Raw genomic sequence first — 18,538 nt, 5'->3', positions numbered from 1 at the left:
CACACTAGAGACAGCAGAATGCTTGGAAGAGGAGGTGGGTGCCACTCTGCTCTCTGGAAGCACAGTCTGTGCCAGGCAGCAGGGCCCCTGCCAAGGGAAGGTTCAGATTGGCTATACCAGGCTTGGAGCCACAGGAGCACTAAGCAGATGGGCTAGGCTCAGGGGCCCAGGAAGCAGGACAAACAGAGCTGGCACCTTCAGGTCCAGAGGACATGACCATAACATGCTAAACCTGGTGCCTGGCCCAGGAATACCATCTTAACACAGCAGGGGTTCGGGCTGCTGAGTGGCCAGATGTGAAACATCCTACCCTCCTTGCTGCCCTCAGGATTAAGTCCAAACTCCCCAACAGCATGCAAGGCCCATACGACCTGGCCACACGCCTCCTCAGCCACTCTCTCCTTCTGCTCTTGTACTGCACCAGCCAGACTGGACTATTCTCAGTTTGTGATACACCCAGTTCCCTGGGTCTTTACACTGCTTTTCCCTCTGCCTGATTTCTCTACATGACATCCCTCGCTAGCCAGTCCTTATTCCTTGGGGCTCAGATCACCTCTGCAGGAATGTCTCCCTGATCCTTCCTTACCTCCTAGACTAGAAGGGTCCATACACACAGGAAGTTCCTATTGGCACCTAGATTTCCCTTTTATCCTATTTCCTGGTAGATCCTTTCTTTCTTTTTAGACTTTGGCCCCATGAAGGAAGGGAGCATGTCTCAGTAATTCATGGTTTTATTCCGATGCCTGGTATAGTATCTGGTCAAATATTTGTTGAATGAATTATTGTTAAAAGCCTGTTGTATGAGAGTGGTTAAGCACTTCATGTCTAAATCATGGTGTGCATCTGAAGAGGCTCTTGATCTCTCAGATCTCAAGGCTGGGGAGAACTACCCCTTCCCCTACTCCCTCTCCTCTGTCCCACCCCACCAATAGTAATAGTCATCTCCAACAGGTATAAAAATGGTAAAGTTTACAAAGTACAAGCGTCCTGGAAGTCATCAATACCATTTTACAAATTATAAAAATAAGGCACAAAGAGGTTAATGTGGCTCATTAATAAGGTGGCCAATTCATTCTAGTTGGCCAAAACTTGACCAGTTTCAGCACTGAAAGTCCCATGTCCTAGGAAGCCCCTCAGCCCCAGGCAAACCGGAACAGTTGGTCACCCTTCTTGTCCACAGTTAGTAAGGGCAGATCCAAGACTCCTGACTTCATATCACATACCTTCCTTCTGCATAACTCCCTCCTGAGGTTTCTCACAATTCAGTGACCTGCCTGGGCATTGTCTACCCTTTGTATGTCATTTTCAGGCCACTTGGCACCCTCCTGGTACATGTCTCCCCAGAAGCATGTGCTCAAGGAGTACTGGGCATTCGTATCAACCTAAATTCAATATAATTCAGAGATTGATTTCTGGAGGAAAAGCACTTTACATAATATAGAAAAAATTAAATCTATTATTACAGTAATTTCATAATATTAAAGTAAATTTTAAAATAAAAAACCTTTACCCACAAATTGTTTTCATTTCTCCATGTTGCCTTCACTTTATAGGTGCACATTTTTTAAAACAATTGTAATGCAATGTATATGTCATGCTTGTTTTCTTTCCACTTCACATTATAGAAATCTGGTTTTGATTTTCCTCATTCTGGATTCTCCACATCACGAACATCCCTCATTAGCCTGGATCACAGGGAGTCTGGGTTCAGGGATGCCTGCTTCATGAAGGACTCCCTCCTCAGGGCCCCGGCTGGGCTTCTGCAGGTTGCCATGTAAACACTGTCCTTTTGCATGTGTGCTGTTTGCAGGGCAGAGGGACAATAGCTTTCATCAGATCCTAAAAAGATCTGCAGACCAAAGAAATTAATTAAGATCCATAAACCCCTGCAGAAGGATGTGCAGGCTCATCTCTATGCTTCCAGGGCTGCCTCCTCTATTGGATTTGGTCTGACCTAGGAATTCTGTTCTCTCTTACAATAAATTCCATTTCTCAGCTTCCATACAGCTCTCAAAAAAAAAAAAAAAAAAATCAGGTTCCTCTAGAAAGTAGTCCACCCTAATAATTATTTTAACCACAACACCCACCCCCTCATCCTGGATCTAAAGGCACCACCGAAAGGAAGAGTGTGTGTGGGAGGTTGAGTGTCTTCTTCTTCTTTCTAAGTCCTATTCCCTTTTGCCTCTTTCTATATTGGGCATGCTCCAGGCTAAAGCCATAGCCAGCCCTATCCTACCTGCTTGTCCAAGCTTCTTGGTCCATGCGGTTCCTCACTGAAAATGAAAACCTTTTCTCAGTACCACTATTGCGTTTTAAGTATCACGACCCCAAGTCAGGAAGGAATATCACCTTCAGTCACATACAGAATTCCTTAGGATTTTGGATATGGTGATTTGCAGGAATGTATTGAGGGCCTTATGACCAGATGCAGGGTGCAGACAAAGTTACCTTCTGGACGCCCTTCTTTTTGCAAAATTGGGTGGTTCAAGATAGAGCTGAGGTCTTCCTCTCATTGCTCAGAGCTCCAGCTCCCAAAGTTACAGAGATCCCTAGCACACCATGGCCCACAACTGAGAGGCTGGCTGCCTGTTTGCCATCGTGGTACCACTCTGAAATGGTAGATCATTGGACTTGGGGGGCAGCTGTGTTTAGCTGCACCATTGCAGCCATGGCAATAGGGAGGCTCTGCAATAATCTCTGTAAGAATAACAATAATTAAACGTTGCATAGCACTGTGGGATACAGAGGCACCATCATAATCATCACAGCTACCAGAACGGTGATAACAGTAATTAGATGCTGTGGTTTCTCAGCTACCCCCAGGAACACTGCCAGGGGTGAGGTTAGCCTATCAGGTTAGAGAAGGGGGCACCCATGCCACTCCAGTGGGTCCTCTCTCGTGCTAGCTAGGTAGGGCTTTGACCATACTCCCTCCATGGGATTTCGCCTCCTACTGTCCTCTCTCCTTGCCCAGATTGGGGACACAGGAGTGGGTGACCCCCATTCAGCATACCACTCTAATATATGTTCAAGTTCATCTTCTCCTAACAACAGATATCAGGGGGTTGGAGCATCTTGGGGACTTCTCAGTAGGGTTTCTTTCACATCAAAGTGAGCTTTATTAGCCAATTACTGAATAATAGAGAGGGGCCTGTGATATGGCCTGGAGAGGAAGTGACTACTGTATTAACTTCGGGCCTTTTCCAAGCCTAATAGCTGCCTCTCTGAAAGAGCCTTTGGAAACTGAGGGAAGGCGTTGGGGACAGTTTCCTGGGGGTGGCACCTCCCACAGGGTTGACCTCTGTCTGGTCATGATGCAGATGAGAAAGCTGAGTCCAGGTGCCTGTCCTTTGAATGGGCTGCCATTCCTGCAGTCATCCAGTTCCAGAACCAGAAGAGAATGTGGAATTCATCTGGTCGACTCTCCATGCCAGGGCAAGTATCCCTGATAAATGGACCTGGGCCTCAGTCTGCAAAGGGACAGGGAGTTCAGTCCATTGTCAGTTCCCTAAATATTCTTCCCTTGAACAAATTAAAATCTAATTCCTCATCACATGTCCCCACTAATCCTGATTCTTCTCTGTGAAGGCACATAGACTGCACTGCTTCCATTTCCCTTCGAGTTTTGGAAGATTGCTAAATATATTTCCCTTCCTCCTCCTCTGGTTCCCTTTACAAGATGTGAAGCCACCTTCTATCCTATCTCTTCAGAAAACCTCAATTCCTACTTTACTTCAATGACTTTATTATTAACTTCCTTGCTTTCTACCCCCAAATTCTATCTTCACTATTCTCTTCATCTTCCCTCCAGGCTCAAAGAAGTCCTTTCCTTTCCAAGGCTGGCCCCTCCTTCACCCTAGTTTCACCATCAAGGCCTCCTCCAGGGCCTGATTCATGAAGCATACGTTGTCACTTCCTGCACTGTTTCTCCAATCATCTCAGTCTACTACCACCTTTCTCTCTGCTTACAAGATACTCAGTAGCTTTTGATTTCTTATCAAAAAGGAGAAAATAAGCTCCATATTGTTATGTTATGCTAACCCTCTCCAAGCCTCTGATTCATTTTGCTCATTCTGTTCACCACCAAACTTCTCAAAAGTAGGGTGGACACCTGCTGCCTCTGCTTTTCCACATTCCATTTGGTCTTTCTCTCACTTTGATCTGGGTTCTGGCACTGCTCAGCCACCAACACCACCCTTTCAAAAGCCACTAGTGTTTTTTGCCACTGTTTCCAAAGACCCCTTCTGATCCCCATCTGCATTCTACAGTTTCAGACACTGTTGGCAACTTCCTTCTCCATTAAATTCTCTTTTCACTTGGCTTCCATGGCCACATTCTCTCCTTGCTTCCCTCCTCCCTCACTAACCAATCCTCATCTGTCGGTCCTACATATATTATTGCCAGATTCATCTGAAAGCACAGCTCCGACAGCTCCCAATAAATGCTTCTCTGTTCAGAAAACTTCAATGGCTCACCACTGCCTGCAGGGAAAAAATATCACAGAATTATAAAATAATGAAACTATATGCAATACATAATATATAATGCAATAATATATTCGGGGGGTTCAAACATTTTTAAGCAGCAGAACCCATTAACAAGAATTTTTCTCAGCACCTCAATGTTTAAAGAGCATGAAAACAACATGCTCTTTAAACATGGCTCCTACGAAAGTGAGGAGTGGGGAACCCAGGAAATTCTAGGGCTTTCACAATACTATTGAAAAACTGCTGAACAAATTAAATTCCTCAGTCTGCAGGTGAGAAAACAGACCCTAGAGGGAAAGTGATTGGTAGAAAGCAGAGAAAGATGTGAGGCAGTCAATCAACACATATTCATTAAGTGCCTACCAAGTTTCAAGCACGTTCTAGGTGCTAGGAATAAAGCACAAACTAGACTAACATGGTCCTACCCTGGAGGGGCTGACAGTCCAGTAGAGAATTAATCAAGTATTATAAACAACTACTGAAGTGGTTACAAATATGCAAAAGCAGCTGTGAGAGCATGTAGGAAGAGACTCACTTGGTCTGAAGGGCAGAGTGGGCCACCCTGGGGAAATAACATGTGTAAACTGAGCCATAAAGGGTAAATAAGTAGCTGACCAAAAAGAAGGAGAAGAGCAATGGTGTGCAGATGGAACAGCTTAGGTGAAGAATGAGAAGATAAGTTTGATGGCTAGAAGCTCAGAGAAGTTCAGCAGCTCCTACTCAAAGCCCTAGAGCTGCATGAGACAGGTTGTAGAGACAGACAGCCCCACAGGTCTTTCTGAGGACTTGACACCAGCCTCAGAGGCTGGCAGGCCAAGGAAGGATTCTCAGGTGTTGCGATCTGATCATTGCATTAGAAAACAATCTATTGCTAAATTCAATGTGGAATTGTGAGTTGGATCATGGAACATAAAACAGACATTAGGGGAAAAATGAGAAACCTGAATAAGTTCTATAGTTTATTTAATAGTGTTACATATCATGCTAATTTCTTAAATATGACAAATGTACCATGGTTATATAAGAGGTTAACATTAGCAGAAGCTGGATGAAGGGCATATGGAAACTCTGTATCATCTTTGCAACTCTTCTGTAAGTCCAAAACTATTTCAAAATAAAGAATTTAAAAATACATATATTCCTCTGGCATCATGGCAAAGAGAAGCAAAACTGGATATGGAGAGAAAGATAACAGTAATAATAATGACTAACACTTAAATAGTTCTGCCTGTACACTGGGCATTGTTCTAAGCACTTAATTTAATTCTGACAACTCCATGAGGTAAGTGATATTATTTCCCCTCATTATACAGATGAGGAACCTAAGCACAGAGAGATTAAGTCACTACTGAGTGGAAGAACTGGGGTTTAAGAATTTGAATCCAAGCAGTCTAGCTCCAGAGTCCTGGGTACTTGACCAGTGCATTTTATTCCTTTCCTTCAGTGTGCACAGGTTATAATGCCAGAGGATATTGCAAGGATCAAGTAGAAATTAAGTGGGCATGGGCTAGGGTGATAACAGTAGAAATGGAGCAATAACAGTAAACGTAAGATATATATTGGAAGCAGAATCAATAGCATTACCTTTTAAATTGAAACATGGTGGTTGAAGAAGAGGGAAGAAGCAAAAATGACTCCCGGATTTCCAGCTTAAGAGTAGAGACCAGAACCTAGTATCCTGATAGTTGGTCCTATACTTCTTCCTGCCACTGAAGGAAACCTAGATGGTTCACAATCTGGCTGTCCCTTTCTCTTACACATCCCCAGAATGCAAAACAAACTGGACCACTTGCTGTTCCCACATAGGCCCTGATCTCTCCTATCTTCATGACCTTGTACAAGTTGCTCCTTCACCAAAATTCCCTCCTCCATCTGCTTTGGTTCAAATTTGATCCACACTTCAGGGCGCATTAAAATGTAGTCTCTTCTGGAAGCCTCCCCTGCTCTCCGTAAGAAGCACTCACTCTCTCCTCTAGAGGCTAGAATGTTTTGCCTCTCTTTGGCAGCAACCTCCCATCCTATAATATATTTATTTGAGGAGGGTATTGGCTGTTGCTTACTCTTGTATTCTCAGCACCTAGCACAGTAGGTACTCAAAAAGACATCTATTTACTTTCTGAGTAAACCCACTACACACACACACACACCACCCATGCTGGAGCTCGGCATGTTTTAGGGGCTTGTTTTTAAAGATGCTGAGCTGGTGTTCAGGTAATCTCATTTACTTGCCTCCATCTTCTCCATCCAATCCATCCTGGGCAACCACGGCAACATCCAGACCCACCCTCTCTGGAAGCCTATTAGCAGAGATCAAAGAAATCTTACCCAAGAATGAAGAGGTGGGAAAGCATGAACAAGAAATGAATGGGCATTGGTATACCTGGCACTGCCCCCTCAAATCAATCCATTCAACTTTTACAATATGCCAGTCAGAATCTGAGACCACAGCAATGAACACAATCAGCCCTGGCCCTTAAAGTACTTAGAGGCCAGTGGAGAGGTACCTGGCTGCCAGATTGAGCTACCACAAATCATGATTAGGCGATCCCCAGTGTAAAACCCTGCTGGTGGCTGCCTGGTATTCATGGATCTGCAGGCCTTTCCTTTCTTCAAGTCAGGCTCAGGCTGCAAACAACCATTTTGAGGCCCTACTCACTCAGCTGTTGCTGGCCTTCCTGCCTTTTGTCATGCTGACTGATCTACCTTGAATCCAGTCTCTTCACTGCCTTCCCCCTTCAGTACATGCCTTTGTCTGACAGATGACTGACTAAGCCCCTGTGGAGACCTCCCAACCACCTCCGTGCTGAATTGCATGCACATCTCTGGGACACACCATATGTCTATCTTCCCCTCTACCCCACAACTAGACTGAGTGCCTTTAGGACAATGACGATATCTCTGTATCTCCAAGCCTGGCACAGTGTTTGCTAACAAGAATGCATGGTTAAATTTGTTAAAGGTAAAATACATGAGTGTGGGACAGTTCCTGTGAGTGCAGAATTAAACTGCTTCAGTCGGAAACCAAGGGACACTCCAAGGCCAGATAAAGATAGTGGAAAAGTGGTGACCTGCTTGCCCACCCTCCTGCTCCACCTACTCCCTGGAAGTAGAATTTACATTTTGTGAGGAATAGCCACTTCCCCTCTGATCCTGCTGGATGGGCAAAGGGCAGCGATGGGCAAACGGAGCATCCTTTGGCCAGATGTCTCGGTTCTTCTTAGTGAGAAACCCTGTCTGTCTGTCTGTCTGTGTCTGTCTGCCTGCCCTCTCCTGGGGGAGAGGATGGGGATAGGAGGTCCAGAGGAAAAGAGGAGAGGGTAGGCTTCTAGCTGCCAAGGACCCCTAGGGCTCAGGCGCCTTGGCAAGAAGCCAGCAACAGGGGGATGTGGTGGGTGGTGAAGGGGATGGGGCAGAGAGTGCCTGCCTTGCCGCGAACACTGATGGGATGGACCACTTTCTCAGGATTCCCGTAAATCACTCAAAACAAAGATGCCATCAAAGGGAACAGAGCTCCCGTTAACGCTCTATGTAGGGAGGGGAGTTCAGTTTTTAGAAAAAGAACCCCTGAAGAGAGCGGGAATTAGAAAAGACAAGAAACCTCAGTGGCCCCATCTCACCCACTACTGCCCACCGCTGACTTCTCTAGCAGCTTCCCCGCATAACTGTCTCTCCATCTGGCATCCAGATGATGCAGAGAAGGAGCTCGGGCTCTGGGTTCTAATCCGGCTCTACCCTCTCTGCCCTTGTGCCCCTGGGCGAGTCGCCTTACCCTTTTGGGGGCCTTTGTTTCCTCATCTGTAAAACAGGGCCAATTTTGGAGTGGAGGTCCTGTGGAAGCCCTTTCAGCCCCGACATTAATAGATTCAGTGTTCCGCAGACTGCGCGCTCGTAGCTCCACCCCTACCGAGCAGGTCCTCCCCGACGCCGGCCGCTAGGGGGCACTGCCTCCCTTCACCAGCAGCTGCGGAGAGCTGCCGGGCTTCCCGCCTTCTCCCGGGCCGCCAAGCGACGGAAGGGGCATCTCCCGAGCCAGCTGGCCTGAGCGAGACACCCAGGGCCTCGCTGGGGATCCGCCTCTGCCCGAAGCCGGAAGGTGTGTGCAGCCGGGCGCGGGTCTGACGGCCAACCCGGGAGGGGGTTGGCGCTAACCCCTCCCCTGCCCTGACATCACGGGGCTAGCGAGGGAGAGGCTGGCGCTAGGCGAGTGAAAGAAAGAGCGAGAGGAAGGGTCGCGCTTCCACTCAGTGCCCGGCTTTGCTCCCATTGCTGCGGATCGCCTGGGCCCGGCCGAACAGCGGCGGCAGCGGGGACGTGCGGCGCACCCGGCTGGCTCTCCTCGCGCGGAGTCGCACAGTCCGAGCCGCCTCGGCAGCGGTCCACCGCGCCGCGCGCCCACTGCCTGGGCCCCGAGCCCGCCGCGCCGCCCGTCCGCTGCCTGGGCCAGTCCCCCCGCCCCTCACCCTCGGAGGACAGAGAGCCATGGAAGCCTGCAAGCTGGAGACGAGCGGGAGGGCGTGAGAGCGCCGGGGCCGGGAGACAGCGCAGCTGGCAGCCGGGCGCATCGGGGGTGGATCCCTCTCTCCAGACCGCTCTGCGTGGAAGAGGGCGGGACCGGCGCGGCGCGGAGAACCGAGCAGGAAAGAGGGCATGACTCGTGCAACTTGCGGCGTGCATCTGCCAAGCCTCTGAGCCGCCGGCAGCCCGGAGCCCAGACTGCTGCCGCGCCGGGCCTACCGCGCCCACCCAGCCCACCCCGACCCGGCCGACCGCTGCGGCTGATCTGGATCCTCGGAGCGCGCGCAGGCCGGCAGTAATCTGCCTTCGTCTTCCGCCTGCTTTCTGGGGCTCGAGGAGCGCTCTTCTCGAGGCCCTTCTAGCCGAACCCGCAGTCCCCAATGGCTCGGATGGGGCTAGCGGGCGCCCCTGGACGCTGGTGGGGACTCGCTCTCGGCTTGACTGCATTATTCCTCCCAGGTGAGCGAGTTCCGCCTATGCCTTTGTATTATTGTTTCCTATCCAATGCCTCTCCGGGGCGGGAGCTGCATGGCGGGCACGTTTGGGTTGTAGGGAGTGGAAGGAACGAGAAAAGTTGGGTCACGGCCTAGGTAAGGGGCTTGGGGGGGGGGCGGGATTGGGGGGGCGGCACGGCCGAGAAAAAAGCAGCCACACAGCCTGCGCTGCAGGGAGGCAGTCGTATGCAAATCGCTACGTAGCAAGAGAGCACCTCTCTCGGTTTTTCACACACTCACACACACAAATAATATATAATAGCGCGCTACTTGTTTAATAACCAGATTTTTGCTCGGGAAGCAGTTTGGAAACACTGCTTGTTAGGTAAATGCAGAATAACACCTCAATCACCGTCTCGGCTAAGTAAGACAACAGCCCCAGGGGGCAGCGCGTCAGTCTCCGAGCTGGTGGGCTGTAGGTCAGGAGGATGGCAGGGGTGCTTCTTTTCTTTCTCAGGCCCCTTTGCTAGACTGTCGGGCGTTCGGGCCCCTCCCGGACCAAGTCGCCCCACATCCAACGCGTAGAGCCCGCTCCTGCCGCACGGGCAGGTTGTCGCTCACCTGCGCTTCCCTTCCAGGGCGGTGAGGCCGGGCGGGCGCAGAAGCTCAACCTCCCCGCCTTGGCGTGGCTGGGCGGGGCTTCTCCGAACTCCGCTCCCAGTTTGGGGGTCTCTCCCCGGAGAAGGCGCCACGGGCTTCGTGCCAGCCAGGTGGCTGCATGACCCACTTTCTTGAGGGTGCCCTTCCTTGAAGGACTGGCGACCGAGGAGTTAACCGGACGCTCGACTCCAGGGTGGCCTGCGGTGGCCTCTCTCATGGGTAGGATGGGGGCGGACCCTGGGACCAGTCCCAGCGTTTAGTGCTGGGAAATGGCCTGGAAAATGTGTTTAAGAGGCAAATCCGACCGAGTTCCCTTGTCTGGATTTAACCCTTTGTGTCTCTGGGGAAGCTGCCGTGACAACCGTGCGAGACGGAGAGGGATGGGGGTTTCTCCGGGAAGAAACCTGAAACTACCTCCGGCTCTAGCTAGATGGAGGTCTCAGGGGCAGGGTAGGGACTTGGTTGAAGCACGTGGTCGTGACCTTAGGGTGGCTGAATAATATGAGATAGCGGGCACCACTGGCTGCGATCAGAATGAGATTCCTGCGGTGCAGCAGACTCGCCAGGCAGTTTGTTTTCAGAGGCCATCCTGGCTGCCGAGTTTCGAGTCTGGGAGGCAGGAACCTGGCCTCATTCAAGTCTATATACCCCATCTGCTGCCAGCACACTATCCGAGCTTCGAAAATCTCACTCAAGGAGCGCCCAGTAGTATCTGAAGCGCTTTTGTGGAAGCTGGCACCACAGTCCCCCCACTCCTGCAGCCTGTGGGTGCTGCCCTGCTAGATGTGTGGGGGAAAGGAAAATTCCAGGGCTTATTGGTGTCACCGCCCATTTCAAAGCGGTTTGACTGAGTCACTCCCAAGCAGAGTGGTCTCCCACTGGGCTCCTTGGGTAGTTGGCAGGAAATACTTAGGAAATCGGGTTTTGGACTTCTGGAAACCCTTCAATTCCATATTGCCCATACCCAGAACCGAGCTAAAGAGCTTTCCTGGAGTTCTAGTTGGGCTGGCACACTACGGGTTAATGTAATCCTGGGTCAGATAAAGGGATGGAGAGGTCTGGGGGAGTGGGCATAACTCACACCCATTCTCCCCTCTTTGGTTATTTCTTCCCCTAGCTTTGGCATGTTTGGTGGTTAATTCCTGCTTTGGGGGCCTGGAGGCCTGCCCTGCTTCACCTCACTTAGGAAGTAGGGGCAGAGAGATGTCACCTGGCTCAAGTACTGAGACTATTCCCACCAAAATCCAGATGGAGGGAGAGGGATATAGGGAAGTAACCACAGCCAGAAAGGCACTTAATGAGAGCTTGCTGATTAATTGTAATTGTTATGTCTGGGTAGCATAAGCAGCTGCCGAAGTTCCTGGACTCACCATGCTCCTGCACCCAGTGCCTGTGCTCCTGGTGCCTCTGTGAGGGAGGCACATGGATATGATAGTGCCTCTCTGATGCTTGAACAGATAGGCTGGTAGGCCCAGGAGTTGCTCCCCACAGACCGCCTCTCCAGCACTCCCAGGCTCCCTCCTGATTGCCTGTTGCTGCTTCTCTCAGGGGACTTGCCAGCCTGATGCTCTTTTCTGGCTTCTCCTGATCATGGAGGGGTAGGGAGGTCGGGGAGCCCCTGGTGTGTGATGGCCCCCTGACTTCAGAACACTCCCAGTCTGGCTATTGAAGTGTAAACACAGAAGTATGTTTTCAACAATAGGGACTTTACCAGGCAGGGTGGTAGGAAGCCCCCAGGCCTCTGAGATGACAACCTCACTTTAGTTAACTCAGAGGAGAGAGCCAGTGAGGCATAGGGGCTATGTCCCAAAAGAGGGACAGGAGAAACCTGCCTAAGAAGCAAGTGCAGAGCTGGTGTCCCACTTCTACCACACCCTCCCTAATTGGCTTCCCCAAACCTTTAGTCAAAAGAAAACACACACCCCAGGTGTCATGCACACCCTCAGAAGACCTGTCTGGCCCACAGCATACCCCTTCTTTGCACCTGTGCGGAGCTTGCTGTTATGTTAGCTTCCTTTGAAACTAGGAGTGTCAGGGTTGTTGGCTTATTTTCCTTTCTCCCTGTTTCTCACAGTGGTGTACTTGGCCACTGTGTGACCCAGGACCCAGGACCCAGTTGTATGCTGCCAGGATGGTCTCACAGACCAGAACCCTTGTGCTGATGACTAAGCCAGTGGGCCAGGCTGGGGGGCAGAGGGTAAGCCCCAGTTGCTGTATCTATGATACTGCCATTGTTTAGCAGCTGACTAATGTTCATTGTTCATCACAAACAAAACACCGAAGTGAGGTGTGACTGCACCTTCGATTTCTCCTGATTGTTTCTTTCCTGGTTAATTTGGTAAAATTGAATGGCTCCTACTGGGAGAGGGACAGAGATGGTGTCTGTATGTTCCTGTTTTTCTGATTTTTTTTTTTCTTTGAAAGTTAGCCAGAGTGCCAGGATAGACTGTACATTAGCCAGTTGTGTGGCTTAGGCTATAACATTTCTGACAGTTTACATACAGTCTCACCTTCAGTATAGAGTGGGTGCATGAACACACATGTGCAACGCTTTCTGTGCTTGAGTTAGTTACCTACACCGCACTGCATGTGCAGGCCCATGGGCACTAGGACAAGGAGGTATGAGCACTGGTATCTGTGAGTCACCACGATCATAAATTAAATGCATACTCTCATATAAATGATTTTTTATGTCTTTCCAGCTAGGATTTTGTGAGTGACTCTGAGCCTTAATAATGTCTGTGTTTATGTCAGTGTCAGTGAGAATAACTTTGGGAAGAGACTTAGGACGTGCCCTTAGCCAGCTCCTTCTCACTTAGGCTGCCAAGTCCTTAAAGAGTAGAAAGCCTGGACACTACTTTCTTTTTGTGCTCTTCCCTTGGCTTTGGACTGGGCCTCTGCATCCTTGCCGGACATGTTTACCCAGAGACACTTTCCTCTCTTGTCAGCCTCCCCAGCCAACATAGCTGTACTGGAACCTAGTGTTAACTGGCTTGCTCTGAGACTTCTCAGGATCCCTGAATGGCTGGGAGGGACCTCAGAAGATAGGTTTTCAACTACTAATTTAGCAGCTTTGCTTCCTGCATGGATACTTGGAGAAAAGCATCATCTGAGGAGAAGGGTAGCATACTCTGGGCATTTAAAAAGGGGTATGAATATGGGATTCGGTTCTCCATGAACAGTCCTGCAGAACCATATGTGTGTCCAGGTGGGCAACATACATGTGCCTGAAAGCATCCCTGGTCCATGCAGCAGAAAGTGGCAGCCCCTTTGTTGAAAAGGAAGTGGGAATGAGGGACAAGGAGTAGGAAGGATAGCTGTCCTGGGAGCCCTGTACTAAAGTTCAGCTGGCAAGTGTTTATCCCCCATGATGCCCACCCCTCTCCGTAGAGACCAGGTCTGCAAAGCCAGCAGCAGATGTGCTGGCTTGGGCAGGAGGTAACTTAAGATCTGAGTAGGGATCATCTTGCAAAGGAAATGCCCTGAGCTGAAGATAACACCCTTAGACCAGTTAACCCTTTAAGCTCTGGATTCTATTGTGCTGTTTAGAGTTGGGAGATGGGGAAAGGGAAGAAATAGGAGAAAACATATCTTAACTAATATCCGAACCCTGGCCCATTCCACAAGGAAAGATGAATTCTGCAACAGCAGACTGGAGGCTCTTCAGGGAAATGGATAATTCCAAGGTTTATCCTAGGGTAGGGGAAGAAGCAAAAGGTATTTATTCTCAGGGACTTATGGCATCTGTGCCTTTCATGGTCTTCCAGGGCAGAGCAGCAGTGGCCTAGGCCCTAGTTAAAAGAGAAAAACAGATAACTCTGTTCCCTCCCTGCAACCTGGAGATTACCCCATCTGGGTGCCCAGCATAGTGAATCAGCAAAGTGGGGCCAGGTGTACTAGGCTTGAATCCCAACACTACCAATTGCCAGCTGAGTGGACTTGGTTAAGTCACTTGGTAGGCCCCAATGAGGCCTGTAAAATGGGTTTTTGTTAATACAGATTTCAAAAGAGGTTTGTGAAGACTAGATTGACAATAATACATGAAACGTGCTTAGCACATAAGTGTTCAGTAAGTGGTCACTACCTCTATTCCCTGTGCCTTTTCTCTGAGTGGTTCTGGTCCCCTCTACATCTGCCAGTGGGGCAGTGCTAACTTTGCACTACCTTGAGAAAGAGCTTTTCGGCTGCCTACCCACTACTACCTCACTTCCCTGATCTCCAGTCAGGTGCTTTGGGCAATGTGCTGCTGCCCCTTCCTGGAAATTATGGTAGAGGCTGTAGTAGCCCTGAGGGGCTGGAGTGGCCTGGTGGGCTGCAGGCACCGTGCCCCGGGGGTTAGTCACTGCAGAGCATCAGGGGCTGTGTGGCCTTTGTTCTATATTTCACCAGGGCTCTCCCCAGCACCCACCTTTCTCCTGGCTGTGGCCCAGCTGGGCACCATTTCCCATCTGGAGCGCTTGCTGTGGCAGCAGCCTGGGGCTTTCAGGGAGGGCCTGAGACCAGCCCCTGCTTTCCCTCAAACTTATACATTTTGAGAAAAGGTGGGCAACAAGACTCCAGCAGTTCATGGTACCATCTCATTCAGTGAGATCGTACAGCCAGGTAGGTTGAGAATCCTCCCAGAATCACCTCCTGCTCACTGGCAGAAAGGCCTTTCAGTTTCTCCTGTTGCAAATTGAATCCTTTTGCCAATAGTAAAAATGTTTGTGGCATTTTTTACAGCTTCTACTTTCAGCTGAGCCTCTGAGTAACTGAGTAAATGGTATTAATTCTTCCATTTCACAGAGGAGGAAGGTGAGATAGCTTTGGTAATTTGCTGACGATCTCACATCAGTATAGCCAAATTAGATGCCAGATCTTCTGACTCTAAGTCTAGTAAATGAGGAAATGAAATGGGCTAGGTGGACAGATACAGAAGAGGTTGAGCCAGGCCATGATAGAACATGTCCAGTGAGATGGACATTTGCTTCACCAGCCACCACCACTCTCCTCCCACAGCAAGCCAGGGAATGGCAGCTCCTTGGGGAAGCAAGGGGTCAGTTGAGGACATAGGTCAGAGGGTGATCCAACAAGAGCTGACCATGGAGCCCAGGTGCCAGGCTGTCAAAAGTACAAGACATCCAACAGAATGGCAGTGCGTCCAAGAGGGAGGGTACCCTTCAAGAAGCTAGAGTGTCATCCCCATGTTATCTCCTGAGACAGGCAGGGCCCCTGAGGTATGAGCACACAGCCCCAGGGCACAGGCAGGCATAGGACCAGGGTGTGGGCCTGGCCGTGGGGCAAAGAACAGTGCTGATGGAGTGGCAGAGAGCGGATGGGGATGAGATTTGGCATGCAAAGTCAAGTCCCTCTCCTGGGTCACCTCCCACCTCACTCTGTTCTATGCAGACCCCAGTTTTATCCCCAGTTTATGAGGATTCTCATTACCAAGCCGCAGACAATAAAACCCACCCTGCCACTCTGGCCTGGATTTCATTAGAGAACATTAGTTCCACTGGCTGGTGACTGTTGGGACACAGCTGCAGGCATGGCCCAGGCAGCAAAACAGGCCAGTGACCATGGTCACAAGAACGTCCCATTGGGAGTTTGTGTTTGATCTATGGGCTTAAATGGAGCCCTTTCCCCTCCCCACTCGAACCTCCTTCCCCAGTCCTGGAATTCAAGCTTCCAGAGTGGGAAATATGGGTTCCTCTGTCCACCTGGATCCTCAGTTCTGCTCTCTGCCTGAAAGCAACAAGGGTGCTGCTCCCTCCAGGGCTATTCATGGGAGTCTGTCTTCTCTGGAAGGAGCCTGCTGAGAACCTCAGCAAGTCACCATTCCATGGAGGAGAGTCTTTGGGGATGGTGGATAGCATGCCCTCCTATACCCATAGGTCTGGAGACACTGAGAGACATGTCCTACCAGCAGAAATAGAGTCTGGCGTCCTCACAATGGCCTTGGCCTCGATCTTTGCTCACCTTTCTGTTTAAAAGGTTGGGGTGAGAGGCCTGGGGACCTCATGGTAGAAGCATTGTCCCTCCCCCATAGATACAGTTTCAGCAGCTGGAAGCCTTGGCAAGGGCTTTCTGGTCCCACCCCCTTCCCACAGGTATAATAACTTGCCCACAGTCACTGTGATGGAGCCTTGGGTTTCATCTTGGGGTTCCTTTTACCAAAGGCCAAATTGTTTTTTCTTAGCAGATTCAAATGCCTGTTGACAACCAGGGGCTCCTCTCTGCCTGTATCCTCCCTTCTCTGCTTTACTTCCCCTGCAATCCTGCATACCTGATACATGCTGGAGCCCAGGGCCCAGGGAGTCAGAGTACAAGACAGCCACCAGGGCCCAGTGGATATTGCTAAGAAAAATGAGGCAAGAGCAAATGAAAGTTTGCCCCTTCTCAGTGCGTCAGTCCTGGGGAGGAAAGTAAATGCCAGTTCCACATAACTGGTTCTTAGCACTCATGGGCTGACTTGGTCTGCTCCCATGGGGGGGGGGGGGGGGTCGTACAGGCCAGCCCACACTTTGGCGCATGAGCTGGTATTCTACCAAATGAGTCAGCAGAAATGGGAGTGTGGACCTGCAGGCAGGAGTCAACCCCTGCTCTGGATAAAAGGAACGGGAGAGACCTGTACTGCCCCCTGTGAGGGCATTGTCTACAGCTTCTCTGGAGTGTGAGCCCCAAGTGGACTAGATAAGCTGCCTCCACGGGCCCCCGTTCTCTGGCCTGTGATCAGCTAGCTCCCCAGACGTCCCCTCCCTCCCTCCTAGTGTCTTGTGAGCAAATGCTGCCAGCTGCTAGGACAAAGGAACTAGAGAAGATACCTCTGAACAAGCCAGTCTTGTGGCCACTTGATGTGGCTCCCACTGCAGGAGAGACTGGTAGCAACACCCTTATGTGTGGGGCTGCTGCAGCGCCCCTGGTTCCGTTCTCTCCCCAAACCCTGGCTCTCTTGCTCCAATCTACCCACACTGCTTCCTGGATGAATATACCTAAAGCACACCCGAGAAAGGCACTCAGAGTCTTAGAGGCATTTGTTGGCTGCTCCGCTCTGGTTCATCTCCCACTGCCCTCCCCAACATGGCTAGGCCCACACAGCCACACGCTCCTCTGTTCATGCCCCATGCTTTCCCACTATAGTGCCTTTGTACATGCCATTCCCCCCAAGTTCTCCCTTATTTCTCATATCTAAATACTGAGGTCAGAAGTCACTTCTGTCATGAAGCCATTATGAACCCCCAGGTGGAGATAACTCTTCTCATCTCAAAGCCCCCACTCTAGCACTTTGTCCATGCCACCCCCAGTTACAATATAGTTCTGCATCTTGCTGTGTAGTTCTGGGGACCTGGGACTTATCTTCTCCATAAGACAGCTCCAAAAGGACAGGGTCCATCACTGACGGGACTTGGTATCCTCAGGACCTAATGCAGCATCAGCCCATTGTGGGCTGGTAGTACAAGCTAGGTGGCTACATGGTTGCTTATTAGCAAACTTGTATCAAGAGTTCTTGGATACTCAGACAGTGTTATAAACATCTTACATATAATAACTTATTTAATATCACCAACAACTCACATGGAAGGTACTTCTGTTCTCCCCATTTTTATATATGGTAAAACGAGGCCCAGGCAGAGGTTAGGTTACCTTGCCGAGGGTAATACAGCGAGTAAGTGGCAGAGCCAGGCTTCAGATGTGAGAAGTCAGTCTCAGTGTCCATGATCATACCACTTGGCTAAGCTGTCTGTCTTATGGGTGGGTGGGTGGGTAGGATATGGAGAAAGACAGCTTACTAAGCTTGAAGTAATACAAGATCTTGCCTCCAGAACATCTACAACCTGTACATAGTGCTACCTCTGCATAGCACCTTATCTCTTACCCTCTTGCTCCCTTTAATGCTATAGAAATAACCTGGTGCATCCCTGAAGCATATGGGGAATTATTAGTGCTTATTCTCAGAGAGTCTCAGTGGTCATTACTGCTGTGTCCTATGGATATCTTACAAGTACGACAAGCACCATCATTTCGTTCCTGGTATATCCTTCCAGTGTCACTGTTATGTCTTGGGAGTATTAATGTGGCTGTGCTAGAAGAAAATGTCTTGATATTATTTTATCTCCTGAGTCTTTGGGTATCACTGATGCCATTTGGGGGCCTCCTACCATTTTTCACTGTGAAACTAGAGGTGGGTGTAATAGCTTCTCTCAAAGAATCTTCCTGGCACTGCCCCACAAAGGTATTACCAGGCTGACCCCAGATCCTGGGTGGGCCCATGACCCAGCAAGGTGATCCTATCAGGGCCTGTCCCAAGCTTCTGGAAGGTCTCAGTCTCTCTTGCTCTCAGCCAAAATCCCAAAAGATGGCAAGGGAGGGGTCCCTACCTGGGGGATAGTTAGCAGAGAGAAGACCTAGGTTGATTGTTCACCTGTGCTAGGTGCTTTGATCTTGGAATGAAAGGACTGGCGC

General features: G+C 49.9%; 1 protein-coding gene and 1 long non-coding RNA gene across 3 annotated transcripts in view; one reads left to right on the top strand and one right to left on the bottom strand.

Moving 5' to 3' along the window:
* Positions 1-1,228: 1,228 nt before the first annotated feature.
* On the bottom strand, positions 1,229-8,917 carry LOC150019077 (uncharacterized). The gene is made up of 3 exons (XR_016509031.1): positions 8,257-8,917; positions 1,511-4,481; positions 1,229-1,382 (listed from the first exon to the last, which is right to left on the bottom strand). It is a non-coding gene; the product is annotated as an uncharacterized LOC150019077 (long non-coding RNA).
* The window catches only part of NECTIN1 (nectin cell adhesion molecule 1), a 59,994-nt gene continuing 49,947 nt past the window's right edge, over positions 8,492-18,538 (top strand). Inside the window, exon 1 of one of the 2 annotated variants that reach the window (XM_090266116.1) lies at positions 8,492-9,461. In XM_090266116.1, the coding sequence (XP_090122242.1) occupies positions 9,383-9,461 (79 nt within the window). In that variant the 5' untranslated portion in view covers positions 8,492-9,382. The remainder of the gene's footprint in view (positions 9,462-18,538) is intronic. The other variant, XM_090266115.1, reaches the window with a different exon arrangement.

The sequence above is a fragment of the Furipterus horrens genome, unplaced genomic scaffold (genome assembly GCF_987537825.1).
Source record: "Furipterus horrens unplaced genomic scaffold, mFurHor1.1.pri manual_scaffold_2, whole genome shotgun sequence".
Lineage (NCBI taxonomy): Eukaryota > Metazoa > Chordata > Mammalia > Chiroptera > Furipteridae > Furipterus > Furipterus horrens.
This window is presented reverse-complemented; position numbering and strand designations above follow the sequence as displayed.